Here is a 16,995-nt window from a genome sequence, read left to right on the forward strand (position 1 = left end):
ACCGAATTCCTTTTTCTTTCTTTTCCATACTCCAAACTCTCTTGTTATGCTTTTTGGTCTCACTTTTATAAAAGTGTGCACACCTGCATGCCATTCCAACTCTTAATTAGCAGGACTTCTCAGCCTATTAGAAACAGAGTATAATTGGAATCCAATTGAAATCCTGATTTATCATTGGCAAATTACATACATTTTTAAACACATAGCATATCTTAAGTGACAGGATAATTACCTCAAACAGTCTCCAGTCTCCAATGAGAGAGAACTGATCATTGGTGAAAGAAAGCGCTCATTTAACACTAGAGGGAGACATACCATAGTAATAGGTAGGAAGTGGTATGAACCTCTATTATCATAGTGCTAAACTTGAGAGACTGCATTCTGGTTATTTGTAACAAAAATAATAACAGTTAATAATATTATTAAAAATAACTAAAATGCAGTTATGTCACTGTCATGTCATGTATATATGTAAAATGTGTGTGTGTGTGAGAGAGAGAGAGAGAGAGAGAACATGAGAAAGTTGGTTATTTTTAATAATATTAATAATAACAATAATAATAAAATAGAATAACTTGTTGTTTATATTATTATTGCACACCCACCTAAATGCCATCTCACTCAATTTACTAATTATTCTACATGCAGTTTTTTACAGTCTCATATTAATTTACAGACTACATTACATATTGTAAGTAAATATTTGTTTAGAAAATTAATTTGTCACACTGCAGGGCCATTTAACCTAAAAACTCAGTTAAAATGGTTGAAAACTGGCGACTAGTTGCAGCACCAAAAATATTTATTTTCACATTTTACATTTGTAGTACTTAGTCCATTCTAGTACTTTTATAAATATGCTGTAAATGAATAAGTTCTGATTATATCAATAATGTTAATAATATAGTGCTGTCAAACGATTAATCGCGATTGATCGCATCCAAAATAAAAGTTTTGTTTACATAATATATGTGTGTACTGTGTATATTTATTATGTATATATAAATACACACACATGCATGTATATATTTAAGAAAATATATGTTTATATATTAAATATATTTATATGATATAATTTATATGAATATAAAAATATATACGTAAATACAAGTAAATATTTTCAAAATATATGCTGCATGTGTGTGTCTTTATATATACATAATAAATATACACTCTACAACACACATATATTATGTAAACAACTTATTTCAGATGCGATTAATCGCAGTTAATCGTTTGTCAGCACTATAATAATATCAATAAATTATGGCCCTCAGTTTATGCACACTTGTGAATCTGAGGACGCGCAGTTGTGTGATCCAAACAGTTTGTTGACTCACTCTCTCCGCATGTTCATGTTCAACCCACACTTTTACAGTAGGCTGCTAAGCTGCTCTGAGATCTCCATGGCAACCGTAGGCTGGTTAACTTTTAGCGTTTGCACCAGACTCTCTAAAGAAGCATTTAGCCCTGTAAAGTTAAAGAAAAGGAAAAAAAAAAATCAGCACTTCTCTACTGCAGTTCTAGCCATGTTGACTTAGTTAGGTGATGCACCATGTGACTCATGCTCAGGTGATAGCGACATGTGCAATTATGTCAACAGGATCAGTCAGTTTGAGAACCTTTTCTAAGAGATTGAGCTTTATTAGAAGCGTCAATGTTTGTGGTATCAGCATGTGATACGAGGCTCGTGATTCTGTGTGAACACAGGCGGAGGTGAGATTGACAAGTTCAGCTTTACAGAAACACAAGACAAAACAAGAACATTGTTTAAAGCATTTTATTGCATTTTTGTTGTTTTGTTTTGTACAAAACAATACAAAATTCTGTCACAACAGTCATAAATGTAGCTTCGAGTGAACTGCAGTCAATCACGTACAGTAAAGTGCTTTTTAAATCTATACCTGTTGCCCCAAATGAAACCCCGTTTCAGATTTTCCCCAATTATTATTTTGGACAAAGTTTGGAATTTGGAAATGGACAAACAGTGTTCTTAAGCGTTGCCGACAAAACCCCAAAAACAATAGCCTTCAGACTAGAGGGTCACATTAAATTGTTAAAAAAAACAACAACAACAATGGTGCACCTGAATACTTTTATCCCAATAATATTTGGGTTGGGGAAAAAGAAAACAAAGGAACTTCATATTAAGATACTTGTTTGTAATGGCTAATATTGGGCTGTGTAAAACAGGAACATTGAATGAGAACTTTCTACATCCCCCCCAAATTTTTTTTGAGAATCCAAGTCAGATCAAGGCAACCCATAACTATATTATGGGTAAGAGAGTGGTGAATCTTTTGTCAGAGGCACACAGGCTTTAGAGGACCAGCCAAGCGCCACAGACTCTTCGGAAAATACAAACACTTGGGATATCTGCAATATACCAAAGCCAAGGAGAAAGATAAAATACTGAACAGAAGTGGCAGAAATGGTACTTTCCAGACCAAAGATTGCTTTAAATCTCAGCTTATGAAATTTTTTGTTTGCCATTTGTACATCGTAGCAAAAGTAGTTTCCTGAACAAAACATGAGGAAACTGCTGCACATACAATTCAAGTCTTACTATAAGACATAAAAAACCCACAAAGATGCATCTGTAAAAAGATTCTTAAAGAAAGAAAAAAAAAAAAAAAAATCAATAAAGGTTACAATCAGTGTCATAATAATCAGCATAATGGGCCCTTCTAATACAAGGACTGCCATTAGGTTTCTCAAAGCATCTCAGAGCAACACGACAGAATGGGCGACACTCTGAAAACATTCAACAGGATCATATGCTTGGGTGATTTGAACTCCCATTGGTGACACTAATGCTTGCAGAATTTATAAAGACTTAATCTGAATCCAGACGTCTGGACTCAAATGTTCTCTGCACCTCGGAGAGGGAATGATGGTCTGTGCTCAGCTCAACCAAGTATGCTGTGTCTTATGAATTGGCATGGGAAAGGCTAAAGCTGATTCATGATCAGCACTACCAGACACCGCAGTGCATTCGATTCTAGAAACGAGCGCACTTTGGCAAAAATTGTTGCATCTTACTAAAACGATCAAGCCACCAATGGTTTCTAAGAGAAAAAGGGAGTTTAAACAACCCTGAAGTCATTTCCAACGCAAGAACAAAAACAGTAAAACATCAGATCTGTACAGATTATATGACTGTCTTTTTTCCTTCCTTCGTTTTAATCCTTCCTTTTTCCCCCTAACTCCAGTCACATTCAAATACACTCTTCTCGCTCTTTACAGCATTTAAATCAACATTAATAAAGTAACAAAACTATAAAAAAGGAAAACGTTCCACCTGAACAGCACCTGCATAAAAATAAGATAGAAAACAATATTCTTTCAATAAAAAGTTAAACAAAGCTCAACAAAGTTTGAAACATCAGTGTGGCACACTCTGTATTGGAGTCAACCATTAACGTATAAAAAAAAAAAAACCAAGTAAACTTTCTTAGACCATTTCACTCATACAGCTACATTTTCTTGGAAGACTTTTTTTTTTTTTTGTTTAGATTTTTTTTTTTTTAAATACTTTTGCTGGAATGCTTTTTCGATTTTTTTTTTTTTTTTGGTTTTATGTTACTTGAAAATAATCTCTCCCTCCCCTCTTTATATTTATATGGTTTGCTTTTTGGTGGCATCCACAATCTGACAGTTCGATATTTCCGTACCATAATCACCCCCCCTTAAAGTGGGGTACTCTCTGATACGGACCATCGTCATTCATGTAGTCACATTGGCAGACGTGTGCTTGTGCAACCATCTGGTCGCTTCCCAGCGTGCACTCAATCCCAGTTGTGCTTGGAAATGTTTATAGTCACTCTTATCAGTTATTGATAAGATTTGGGTGAAATTTACAGGAAATAGTTGTGTTTCCCAAACATCAGTTTGGATGCATCGGATGCTGCAATTCCAATTGGAGTCTTGCGAAAACCTCACATACACCCTAAATCAAATGCATTTACCGGTTCCTCAACCAGGGGAACCTATGTCTCGAAAGCAGACTGCTGGGATAGTCTAGCTAGAAGGACACACTCTGGAAGTGCTTGAATAACAGAGAAAAAACTAGCTATTCTTAATGGTCAGGGGGATTTTTTGATGCAATTACAAGGCTGTGGGGGAAGTACAGCGATGCATTAAGTTAGGTGAGGCACTATTATCAGAGCTTCGCTCCACTTATACAAGATCTCTGCTGAAATAATGCAAGTCATAATAGCCTTCATCAGGGTTGCATAAGCACATACCAGCATCTTCAGTATCTGCTGAAGGGGAGGGGGATATATGCACATACACACATACAGGAAGAACTTTCCTGAAAAACAAACGCAGTTGTATCTCTCACAGAGAAAATTCACAGTGGATCCAGTTGTAACGTGGAAGCAGCACAAAAAGAGGTTCGGGAAGGGGGGTGGGAGGTATTAGACCTTTGGTGTCTGAGCTGGTATTTTACGCTCTACCTTTAGACAAATTTCCAAATGGCTTGTGTAACCCAATCTCTGTCCTAAACAGAGTTCAGTTCATTTGCCTTGAGCTCTCAAGGTAATTCCCATGCTGTTGAGAGCTGATCAAAGTGCTGTAGGAGCTTTTGCTCCAGTGCTTAAAGCAGCAAACTGGATTTGCAACAGGCACAAACTGAACCATTGTGTAGGAAAGGACTGGGTCCCATTCAAGTGGGTAGAAGAAATGGAGAGGGATTTGCACAAAAGGTAGCAGATACTTTGTCCATTTGAAATTGGAAAATTGTTCACGGGGAGCCCAGCTCAACCGATCAAGCACAGTCTCCCACAATGACCAGTGGTGCCAGGAGCTGCCTGAGCTCGGAGGCAGACACGGGCGCTCCTTTCAGCAGGCTACTCCTCTGTCTGCGCTTGGCCAGTTTGGAGTTGGAGGGAGGGGAGAGGCGCATGGACGTGGCACCAGCTGTAACGACCTGAGGGGTGTCCTGCAGCTGCTGTTCTTCTAGGTCGTCTTGCTCGGCTAGTTGCCGGTTCATGGCAACAGCCTTGCCCGCAAAGAACGTCAGGTCCTTAGTGCTGCTATTCCTGTGAGCATGGAAGGAAAGGACAAGGTTAGCTTGATGAGGAAGCTACAAGCTGCATGTACTAGCAGAAAAGCTGGTACAAACTCAACTTACCTTTGCAACAGGATGGAGGAAGGGAGACAGTCAAAGGCACCCTGGAGAAAGAAAGACGACATTTAAAAAAAAAAATCGTGAAGATATGGTCTAAAGTTACTAAAATTACACTTAGAAGTTTCATTGAAACATTCGGTTCCTTACCCCTTGTACCCAGGGGTGCTGGAGAACCTGAGCAGCGCTGAGACGTTTCTTGGCGTCCCGCACAAGCAGTTTGGAAATTAGGTCTTTGGCACTGGAGGAAATATGAGCCCACTCTTTCTCCGGAAACTCATACTTGCCCTCCTGGATGCTTTCAAACAAGGTGTTCTAGAGAAAAAAAAAAAAAAAGAAAGCAAAGAAACAAGAGATTAGTTTTATTCAGTGAGCAGCACATGAATATGATACTTGTGACGTAGTTTACAATAGTGCAACAGGGTGTGTAATGTACCTGACACGCTTGACAAGGTTCTCCGTTCTCCCATCCACAGTCGCTTCCACAGCGGCCCACGAAGGGAGGGTAACCGCTCAGCATGATGTAAAGGATGACGCCCAGGCTCCAAAGATCACAGCGCTTATCATAGATGGTGGCCTCCTCATTGAAGGCTTCCACAACTTCCGGCGCCATGTATTCAGCAGATCCACACTAAGGTGAGAGAGTAAGAAAAAGAGGAAGAAGGGGTGAGAAGAAAGTAATCAACTGGCACCTGGGTCGTTTCAGTCATTGAACTGGCAGTCACATTGGCTGTGCAAAAAAAACAATAAAAAAAGTGCATGTGTTGGTTATGTACAGCTGCATTTCAATTTCTTTACAAATGTCATGTGTTCGGTGGGACCCCTAAGCACGTCTGAGACCGACAGCGTGATAATCACATGGTAAACAGCAGACTGCGCCAAACTGGAGCGGGGTTGGTTGATGGCAGATTAACTAGTTGAATGCTATTATACTAGTTGAAGTATTCACCCCCCCGGTTCTTGCTCATGACGCGCATTTATGCTGCAGTCCAGATGGAAAATGCGACTGTGGCATACAGCACCTTAAATGAAGTAACCACATAACGATTGTTATGTCACAGATGGAGGCAGGGTAGTGAGTCATGCAAGTGCAGACTGCTTTGTTGGTTCGGGCTCCGACCGCCTCTGCTTAAAACTAGGTCATACATTGGGACAGGAAGGAAAAAAAAAAGGATTGGGTGTCCCAAAAAGCCCACATACCATGCTTTATTACATAACAGCAACAGACTCAGTTTGCAGAAACATCAGCTCACAGACCCACACATCTTTGATGTAAAAGGATAAAACCTCTCTGAAGTAACAGTTCAGTAGTTCAGCAGGACAAAGAGCCTTCTGGAAGGTTCTGGCTTTCTTTTAGTTTTTCTCAATGGGCTGGGCCATCTTGCTGCATTAAGCCCCTATAATTATGCAATCCAGACTGAGGTCAGTGTTACAAAATAACTTGCTTTAGCATTTTTTCCAAGAGATCACAAATTCCAGAACTTCCCTGAATTCGTACACTTCAGTTCTAACACATCAAGGCCAATATCTGAACCTTACATGATTTTCCCATATAACAACTTACAATAATTTATACTCATAAATATGTTGTTATCATACGAGGTTGAAGTTCAAAAGTGGGCATAAACCAATAATGCTGCAAATCCAATGACGGGTATGACCAACTCCCCTCTGTATGTTTTCACAGGTGTTCAAGTGCATCATGGTCATGTTTTGGTTTGTGTCTCTGAGGTTAAAGGAAGCGGTCTGCTCTGCTCTGCTAGTCTCTTTTGTTATCCTCAACCCAGCTGCCGTTGTTGCTCCGCCTCCCCGCACTTATGTAATGCTATTTCGCAGTGCAGGAATCCGAGTGCAGACAAAAGCTTCCACTGTTGCACCCAACCCCCATCGACATGGCTGTTTTTGCTCACCGCCTCTCAACACCCTCACATTCAAGTGAACACTTCACAACCACCCCCCACTCCTGAACAAAAGACTTTCAGAAAGAACAACCAATCCAGAGCTACATATACATTGCTACAGCATGTAGCTAGTCAGTTGTGTATCCAACTGTATTGAATTTCTAGAAACCAGGGAAACAGTGCGACCTGTAATTAGGGATTATGTTTTGCAGCAGTTTCCATGCGTCTTATAAAATCTAAGTATATTCCTCTGGCTCGCTTGTGACCCTATCTCTGTGCCTTTGAGATAAGAGGGAGGGAGGGGGGTCTTGAATGATAACTGCGCAGCAGATTTTCACTTTTGAGACAAACTTCAGCTGTAAGACTAGCATAGCATTGCATCAGTCTCTTGCAGACACTAGCATCTAACACATGCAGATTATATATGGGGCTTTCCAAGGAAGGAAAAACTGGCTTGAGCAGTCATGCAGTCGGTTCATGTGTTTTTGTGGTTGGCAGTAAGGCATGCATCAGCTGAGCGAGCGAGTCACCTATATGTGTATGAATTTCCCCTGTGGTTATAGGTTAACACACAATATAGAAGTACATGCAGTGAAAAACTGTCAAGAGAAAGCAATTTTCTATATTGTTCAGGAAGTAAAGTACACGCACTTCTCAGAAATCATGACTTTCTTGAAGCATTTATGGTACAAGCACCCACAAAAGCCTGTGGTAAGAGTAAAACGAAAGGAATTAAAAAAAAAATCTTATTAGCAGCAAAGCAATCTTGTGACAAACAAAGAGTTAACATCAAGCTAGCAGTGAAAAAAACCCTGATAAGATCCTTGGGATCCTGCCCAAGAAAAACATGTTGAGTGCATGACCAGAGTGCACTAGATGCTCCTCCCCCTTTCATCCTCCCTCTCACCAAACCAATCACAGAACAGTTGCTAGGTGTGGGGTGGTAACACTGACTGAAAGACTAATGCCCAGACAGGCTTGAGGAAATCCACAGAGACAAAAACAAATGAGAAATGGAGTCTAAACTGTGCTTAAGGGAGAAGGTACAACAGGAAATTGGAGCACAAAGGCCCGAAATGTTTGTATGGGTTGAATTCTTGTCCTCCTCATGCTTTCCACAAGTACACGAGGAATTAAGAAATTGGAACTATATAAACACTGGCTCAAAGTTTAAAAAGCACAAAGTATTTTCTGATCAACATTCCATTATTTCCTGACAAAGGGAGTCGCATTTCTGGAACTCTGAATGAGTGCATGCTTCTTGGGAAAAAAAAAACAAAACAAGAAAGTAGCCAAGAACAAAACATTCAAACAAATCTGTATCTAGAAGCTTCAAGGTCTTTCTAAGTGCGCAACTAGGACTGAATTGTTAAAGGGATAGTTAACCCCCCAAAATTAAAAATTCATGTTGTTCAATACCTGTATGACTGCTTTTCATTTACACAATAGATGATATTTTGAACAATGATTTAACAAGTTTCAACCATTTTAACTTTTAAAAACAACACTGGATCTCACTGACTTGCATTATATGGACACAATGAACAGGAGCAGATTTTGTGTTTCGCAGAAGAAAGTCCTACAGGTTTGAGTAAATGACAGAATTGTATATACCCTTAAATGCATGCAATGCATCAAATCAAACCCTCTCCCCTAAGGTAGAATCATACAAGACTATTTGCCCATCAGCAAGCACAGGGCATGAAGACAAACCCCACATTGTTTACTGACTAGATACACTAGAACCTTTCACCCTTTAACCATTCAGTCCACAAATAGTCTTTTCAACAAGCTGTTGGATCCAACTCGGGTTACCCTGAAAGCCCCATGCTGAAGATTTCTCACTGTCCACCCTGCCATATCACCTGTTCTAGCCCGTCTTGCCCCATTTATTCAAAGCCATGAAACTGAAGACAGATCTTTGTTTACACACACAAACTCAAGAGCTTAGAATAATGAAGCCAATTTCAAATATTTTGAAAGAAACAAAAATTGGTTTTAATGTAAATATTGTAAACACAAGTTAGCAATAAGTTTAAGTCGATATAGATAAATCAAGAATGGACTCAATACTGCTGCTCCACTATCTCAAAACAGAGTTTGGCTTCTTTAAATTGGAGTCATAAAACCATTCCTTCATTGCTTCTTTAGAATGATTAAAATCAGCCAATCAGAACGAGCTACCCTACTGACACCACTCAACATCGACCAGTTGGATTAAAGCAGGTCCTCCTGATAAGAAACGACATTGACAATGTGTATATCTTATCCATAGACTTCAAAACAACAGGGAAATGGCCGTTAACAGCTTATCGTGTTTGTTTCTCAGTCAAATGCAATACTTTGTTTAGGGTCACAAAGACACTTACTGGAGTGAGGAGCTCTGGAGTGGAGATGGGTGAACTGTCACTGTTGAGTTTAATTCCGCTGCCAAGATCAAAATCGCATATCTTCACAGGCGAAATCTGCAAGAAACACAGCAACAGGAAATCTGATGAAAAACCTTTGCTCAGAAATGACTCCATCCACAACTGCTGAGCATGACTGAAGTGTTTACAATCTGCTTGGAAACCTCAAATCATCTGATTAAACTTTTACCACAAATTCAAAGTATAGGCTGAGTCTCTTACTAGGCAAACATGCTGTTGTAAAAGACTCACCCTGTCCTCGTGTTCACACAAGATGTTTTCAGGCTTCAGGTCTCTGTGGGCCATTCCTGCAAAAGCGCAAACACAACTCATGCGTTAGTTGTGTTGGTATTCAGGCTAAGTGAGGATTGTCAACTGGGTCAAAGATAGGCGAATGTTTCCAAAACAGCTTGTTGCTAAGTGCTACTAAAATTAGCTTAGCATCCCCTCACCCAACAGTACTGACAGCAATTAAACGTCAGCCCACAACTTCACCTAGAAATCCAGTGCGCATCCCTCAAGCTAGTTGATGAATATGATCAACTCGATACAATTTCCAACAACCCCCATAACCTCCAATTCCCCAACTGTCTCCAGAGAAAGCCATCCAATGTGTAACACCATCTTTTTATCTCCCTTTTCCAGGCCTAAAGCACTCCTCCGGGTCTGTGTTCTCGTACCTTTATTGTGAAGGAAGTCCAGTGCACTCGCAATGTCCTGCACCACAATGCTAGCTTCCTGCTCGCTGAAGTATCTCCTCTTGTGAATGTGGGCCAAGACAGAGCCTTACAAAAAAACAAACACATTGTTTGACATTAACACCAGGGCACGCGATCTTCACATTCCAATGGAGGGGATTTCAATTTAATTACTCATGGCTGGTCTTTGGGCCCAGGGGAGACTGGGTAGTGTTTCTCAAGAGTAACATAACACTACAAAAAACACACGTACCTCCTCTCAGCTTCTCAAACACAAGGTAAAACTTGTCCTCCTCCTCAAAGAACTCCACCAGCTCCAGAATATTTCTGTTAGGTGGACAAAAGACAACATTTTGAGTTTAAACCACATTGCCGCATTAGAATGCACAACATACACATTTTTCATTGCCTGTGAAAAGAATAAAGAATAGGTTACCTGTGCCCCTGACACTGATACAGCATTTCCACCTCTCTGAAAACACGACTCCTGCTGTGTCCTGGCCTTTTCTCAATGATCTACAAGGTGAAAAAAAAAAAAGGTCAGGTTAGGATCAAAGCCAAATGAGAAACAACATCCTAAAGTGAAAACAGCCCCATAATCTCTGATTACAAATTAAACCACTTTAAAAGTAATGGTTCACCAAAAAAAAAAAAAAAGTGAACCATCAAGTGTTTTATGCATGATGTGCATACATATAAATTGATTTGCAAATTTAAAATGTAATAAATTTAAAAATAAAAATACTTTTTTGGTTCACCGAAGAATGAATGTCTTATGTTTAGAACAACATGAAGGGGAGTAAAAACTGTACTTTATTCTTGGATGAAATATCCCCCCCCAAAAAAACTACATTAAAAAAGTTTTTAAAAAGTGACAGTGAGAGGCCCACACCATTCACTTAATCCCCAAGTACAACAACCAAATGCACAAGCAAAAGTTACTGTTGACATTGAATCACATCCCCCCCATGCGAGGCCTCTGTTATTCCTGACTCTGTGCAGCTCTTCCAGCTCCCTGGATTAGCAGTGCTATTGAGAGCGTGCAGACGAGCACACAATGTGTATCAGGGTTAAGAATGAGGCCTGCGGGCCAGCGCATTCCCAAAAACCCCAGCGCTGCTGCCACACGGCTGAGTCAGCAATCAATCTACTCAAAAGCCACAAAAAATAATTACAGGGTATTATAAATGCTTGAGGGAACCTGAGGGATGTGGTGACAGATTTCACCTAGTTGCTAAAGTCTAGACATGTTATTTGCCGCACAGAAAAGTTTTTACAATATGTTGGCAAATACACTGTATGCTATACGATGCAAGTGAAAGTGCCCATAAATCTCCATGTTAGCTTTAGAAGGGGCCCTATAGCGTCTGACTGTCGTCTGTAAATCAAACCCCGCTTGTAAACACTACCCAGGCCAAGCTGAGGCGACTACTGGGGTTGTTTTCATTCAGCCTTTCCTTTTGTTCAGACCGGGACGCCACAGATCTCTCCCCCACCGACACAAACTACGCAAAGAGGAGGAGGGGGTTGGCAGGACATCTGGTGAGAGTTGTCTGAAACCCATCCCAGCATAAACTGACCTAATGCTTGTAACGATCCACCCCCCTCAGGGATTGAAACACATCCCTAAATCATTGTATCGTCTTTGTGTGGCTGGCTTATACGACCAGCCACACAAATGAATATTTTTATTGAAATAAAATATGCTATATTATTTCTCTTTAGGAAAAAAAGCATCTGTTAAATGCAAAAATGTAAATTGAAAAGGAGGAAGACCATTTTAAAAGTCTGATAAAAAAAAATTAAGTTATACTGTAACAAAACAAAACATGCAAAATGTCACAACAGTTGAGCTTCCTCAAATCAGTAAGTAAAAACAAAACCTAATCTCCGGCACATAATGTACATTTCCTAATATGCTTTTGTTCTAGATTCCACAATGTGCGAGAAAGACAAAAAAAAAAAAAAAAGTAGGTAAACACTTGGAGTATTTAACTCCACCCTAGCCCCCCCCACTTCTCTTGAGGTTTATGTTTCGACATACTTTCCAGTACATTATGTTCCTGGCATGGTACAATCTACCAGCCAATAAGAGTGATGAACGGTAAGAGCATGTGACCGTTCCGGTCTCTGATTGGTTGACCTTTCATCCGGTCTAACAAAAACAATAAAGTCTTTCCGCTAAGTCTGCTCTGTAACTTGTAAAACTACAGTAGCACAACAGAGGCACTGTGCATTCAAACATCTGTGTCTGTGAACAACAACATCACTCGGTTAAGAGAAAATGGCTACACAGGCAAGTGCAAATAGTAAATTCTATTCACAGATTTTCAAAAACATGTTACATAATGAATGCTGTAATATTAAGATTTTCAAACCCAACTGTGCATCTCATAAGCATGGCCTGAGCGTGACCTCACCATCCACAGCTTGCAGGAATCTAGCATGCCCTCACCAATCATATGCAACAGTGCCAGTCAGCACAAAACAACTACAGTCACATCTGCTCGCCAAAGACAGAAATGTCATTCCCGTAACCCATTTGATTCAATTTCCAAGAGACGGCTTCAAAGGGAAAGTCCTCTCTAACAATAGCTCTTGAATGCCATATCTGCAAGGACGCTTCACATGGAATCTGTTTACAGAATGCAACTGCTATTTTAAGTTACACAGCATTGTCACAGCTCATGTTAGTTAAAATTTAACACATGTAACCTGTAAAGCATCTTACCTTCACAGCATATTCTTTGTGGGTGATTTGGTTGATGCAGGTCTGGACTCTGGCATAGGCCCCTTCTCCCAGCACCTCATCTTGCAGTTTATATACATCTGAAATCAAAACAAAAGTGTTATTACATTACTGAACCCATTTGGACCTGTCAAACTGTAAAAGTATACTTGAATAATTTCCCTGGTGAAATTTTATCACCTAAGCCGTGCAAAAATAGAAGATGTCGCCCCATCTGATATGCACTTACCCTCAAATCGCCCTGAGAAGCTGTCTGTTGCCCTGCATCTCTTTTTCTTCTTGTTTCTCTTTTTGGCATCTGGGATATCGATGGGCTGGCTGGATGGCATGTCTGTGTGTCACAACAGAAATTTTTTTTAAAAACCTGATACGCTGTCATACGAACACCCACAAGTCAAGTCACCTTTATTTATATAGCACTTTTAACAATACAGATTGTGTCAAAGCAGCTTTACAGTATTATGTGGAAAATAGTGCCAATAATGCAAGAAAAAAAAAAAAAAAAGGAGACATGAGAGCCACAAAGAGCAGCCACAGAGAGGATCATACTAAGAAAAAACAAGCAGATTCAGCCTTATCTTTAAGGGTAAAATATGTAAACACTGGTATAAGGCCACGAATCACAGGCAGAGCTTTCAGGTCTTCCTATTGGTTTTTCCATAACAGTTAGATAATAAAACAATAACAACTTACCAAGTCGGGCGGAACAATCAAAATTGAAGGCAGATTCAAGGAGATGGGATCCTGTTTTGGAAAATTCCTCAGATTCAAAGGGATTTTGGCCCTGGAGATTAAAAATAAATAAATAAATAAAATATATATATATAAAATTCAAGACTTCAGTCATTTGTTAAATGCCCTGCTTATACTTATTACTAGGCTTCTAATAAAACAAACAAACAAAAAAAAACTTAGGGCCTCTTGGTATTCAGTTTAATGTTTAATCAATGTCCTAAGATCTCTGATACCCTATGCAATGGAATAAGCCTGATCTCTTAACTCGTCCAAGTATAAATAAATGAAAACATTTGTGCCTATTATGTGACATGATCCATCGCCTGATGCCAAAACAATTAAATATTTATTTATGCAACAGCAGTAGAGATGAGTGAGATCACACTCTCACCTTAAAAGAGCGATGGAATCCGGTAACTTCGGTGATCTTGTTCTGCACCATTTTGTTCTGATTTCTGGGACTGGTGGATGGCGGCAACAACGGTGGTCTTAGCTTTAGTGATAAAGTTCACTCAGCTAATCCAATGTCTTAGGAACCGTGGTGCTTTAAACGGGGTACCTGAGGGGGAAAAATTTGTTTAGCTTCATTGTAAATCTAGCCATGTATTTAATTACACACCAAGCACTATAACTAATTCTTACAACTAGTTTTTAAAAACCAAATGTATGCAAAGTGATAATTTGTTGATAATTATTACCCTTGTGTCAGTATGAATGATCATTATAAAGATGTAATAAAAGGATGCAGAATCACCATAAAAGTAGTCCGAACGACTGCATATATGTGACCTTGGACCAAAAAAACAGTCATAAGGGTTAATTTTTCGAAAATGATCTTAAAGCGGAATAAATAAGCTTTCCATTGATGTATGGTTTGTTAGGACCTGACCATATTTGGCTGAGATACAACTATTTGAAAATCTGGAATCTGAGTGTGCAAAAAAAATCTAAATACTGGGAAAAAAATAAAAATATCGCCTTTAAAGTTGTCCAAAAATGAAGTTCTTAGCAATGCACATTACTAATCAAAAATGAAGTTTTGATAGATTTACAGTAGGAAATTTACAAAATATCCTCATGGAACATGAACCTTACTTAATGAACCTTACTGTAATTGATTTTTGGCATAAAAAAAAAAAAATCTATAATTTTGACCCATACAGTGTATATTTGGCTATTGCTACAAATATACCCCAGCGACTTAAGACTGGTTTTGTGGTCCAGGGTCACATATTACAAACGTACTTTGCTTTAGCTTTATGTGAAGATAGACCAAAAATAAGTTGTGCACCTCCAGTGAGCTAACATCTACAACAGAACCATTAAGTCAGTGAGTTGAACTCGAGAACCGGATCAGTCCGATTTATGAACGAATCATTTAGCGCAGCCCAGACCGGTGTTAAAAACAGGATCGACAGAATCGATTCAAATGATTCATACGTCTACTTCTCATGCACATACGTTACATTTATTTCGGTCTGTTTTTACACAATAACTACCGTGTGGACTACTTTTATGCTAATTTAAGTCATTTTAGAGGCTTTACATTTTCATTTTCAGTCACCATTTATTGTCAATGAATACAAAGACTTTCTTCCAAAACGTCCCCATTGTGTGTCGACAAAAGTAAGAGTTACAACGTTAAGGTTTGACATGAGTTTAAGATAAAATGTCACAATTCTCAATTTTGAGTGAACTAGCCCTTTAAATCGTCACCTCAAACAGATAAATTAAGACTACAGGCGCAGTAAACGCAAGTTACGTCACAAGCAGGGACTTGCATTTACATGCCCCGGAGACTTGTGCCAAGAATAACTCCAGTAGAAAAAGCTCGCCATTTCCGTCCGTTATCCACTGAACGACATACGTTATTTTCTTTAGGCGACTAACAAGTTAATCACAAGCACTCGTGATGTTCAACGAATCGCCACACTGAATGAAAACAATGAAAACAACATACAACGCAGCCGCTGCAGTGATCCACCAGCATCTAAATCAGCGTGAAGAAACACAAACCTCCTGAAGATATATCGCAGAGCACTACATGAACGGACCTAAAGTCATTTCTAGACATTTCCAGACATCTGCCAGCAATGAACCAAATCCAACCGTTGCGCCGCATCCTTTAAAATCAAAACCATGGTGTTTTTGTTCAGTCTGCTCGTCTGTCAAGCCCGATCTATCAGTTGAATGTAAAGCTCGTCCTTACCCCGTTGTTGTCTTTAAAGCTCCAGGCTTGACGCCGTTGTATGAGCCTCTGCTTCGGGAGCAGCAGATGGTGGCCGTGGGCGGTAGGGACTAAATGCGTGGAAGGTACAAAAAGACATACAGCGATCCTCGGTTTTATAATCTCACGCCCCTTTCTACCCACCTCCTTTCAGTTAGACCAGCCCCCTCGTCTCTGTAAACACGTATCACACACACTGCACACCAACTGAGAGAGAGAGAGAGGGCGAGCGAGAGAGAGAGAGAGAGCGAGAGAGAGCGAGAAAGAGCGAGAGAGAGAGTCATGTGGGCTGGTGACGAATGTTATGATTAAAGCCCGAGGTGAATAGAAGCGCTGCGGTGCTTTAGTCTATCCTTTTTTTTATCTCTAAAAGTTGAAAAGCCTTTTAAACCGGTACTGGTACCGTAATGACAATCCACTCAAAAGTATGATGAAGACTCAAATGTCCATAATCCAAATCGTACGTCTTGTGTATATAACTAGTCGAACAAGCATTAATTCTGCCTGATGCAATATTCTGCAACAGACAAATTAACTGTCAAAAACCCCAAATGACTAAGCGTGAGTTTCTAAACAGCTGGTAAGAACTGGTTTTCTATTAAGGAAATATCAAAGCAATAGCTAATAATGATGACGTGAAATGTTCATTCCAAATGAGTGATTAAATAGCCTATTTATTTTATTTATTTATTTTTAGTGTGGGATTTATTTCAAAACAATTTACACTCAAACTTGCTATACATTTCACAAATAATTGCGACATTAACACATTGAATTAAACGTGAAAATTAAGCAAATGTGTTTCTTATTCATATTACAATTACACATGCAAACTTAGCCTATAGTTTCATAATAATGTATGAAGTTGGGACCTACACCTGTGTTTTCTTTTTACCTAAAATATTTACTTAAAGTACTCCCTGAGATTTAAAGTTAATATTTCAATAACATATAACACACTCACATGTTCAGTTTTTCTGATGTTGTTTGGTCACAGCTCATGCAGATATATAGGCTATATATTCACACACACACACATACATATGAATATATATATATATATATATATATATATATATATATATATATATATATTACAATTATTTATTTAATTATATAATATTTATTTTATTTATTATATTTATT

The 16,995-nt window shown here is 39.0% G+C and overlaps 1 protein-coding gene across 1 annotated transcript; it reads right to left on the minus strand.

Annotated features, from left to right (window-relative positions):
* Positions 1 to 1,766: 1,766 nt before the first annotated feature.
* On the minus strand, positions 1,767 to 15,988 carry mknk2b (MAPK interacting serine/threonine kinase 2b). Its single transcript, XM_058784284.1, has 14 exons — positions 15,832 to 15,988; positions 14,014 to 14,181; positions 13,581 to 13,671; positions 13,117 to 13,218; positions 12,870 to 12,967; positions 10,575 to 10,654; positions 10,392 to 10,465; positions 10,121 to 10,225; positions 9,693 to 9,748; positions 9,402 to 9,497; positions 5,568 to 5,762; positions 5,282 to 5,446; positions 5,138 to 5,178; positions 1,767 to 5,045 (listed from the first exon to the last, which is right to left on the minus strand). The coding sequence occupies exons 2-14, from the start codon at positions 14,062 to 14,064 to the stop codon at positions 4,772 to 4,774; spliced, it is 1,428 nt and encodes a 475-aa protein (XP_058640267.1). The 5' UTR covers positions 14,065 to 14,181; positions 15,832 to 15,988; the 3' UTR covers positions 1,767 to 4,771.
* Positions 15,989 to 16,995: the final 1,007 nt, after the last annotated feature.

This window comes from Onychostoma macrolepis, chromosome 08 (genome assembly GCF_012432095.1).
Source record: "Onychostoma macrolepis isolate SWU-2019 chromosome 08, ASM1243209v1, whole genome shotgun sequence".
Taxonomy (NCBI): Eukaryota; Metazoa; Chordata; class Actinopteri; order Cypriniformes; family Cyprinidae; genus Onychostoma; species Onychostoma macrolepis.

What these genes read in the sequence shown, in the direction of transcription:
- mknk2b (XM_058784284.1), bottom strand. Translation starts at nt 14,064, where the DNA reads ATGGTGCAGAACAAGATCACCGAAGTTACCGGATTCCATCGCTCTTTT. An exon ending in TGTGTGAACACGAGGACAGG is followed by an intron (nt 9,498 to 9,692) that starts GTGAGTCTTTTA and finishes TGTTTCTTGCAG; the next exon opens with ATTTCGCCTGTGAAGATATG. An exon ending in AGCACCCCTGGGTACAAGGG is followed by an intron (nt 5,179 to 5,281) that starts GTAAGGAACCGA and finishes TTCTTTCTCCAG; the next exon opens with GGTGCCTTTGACTGTCTCCC.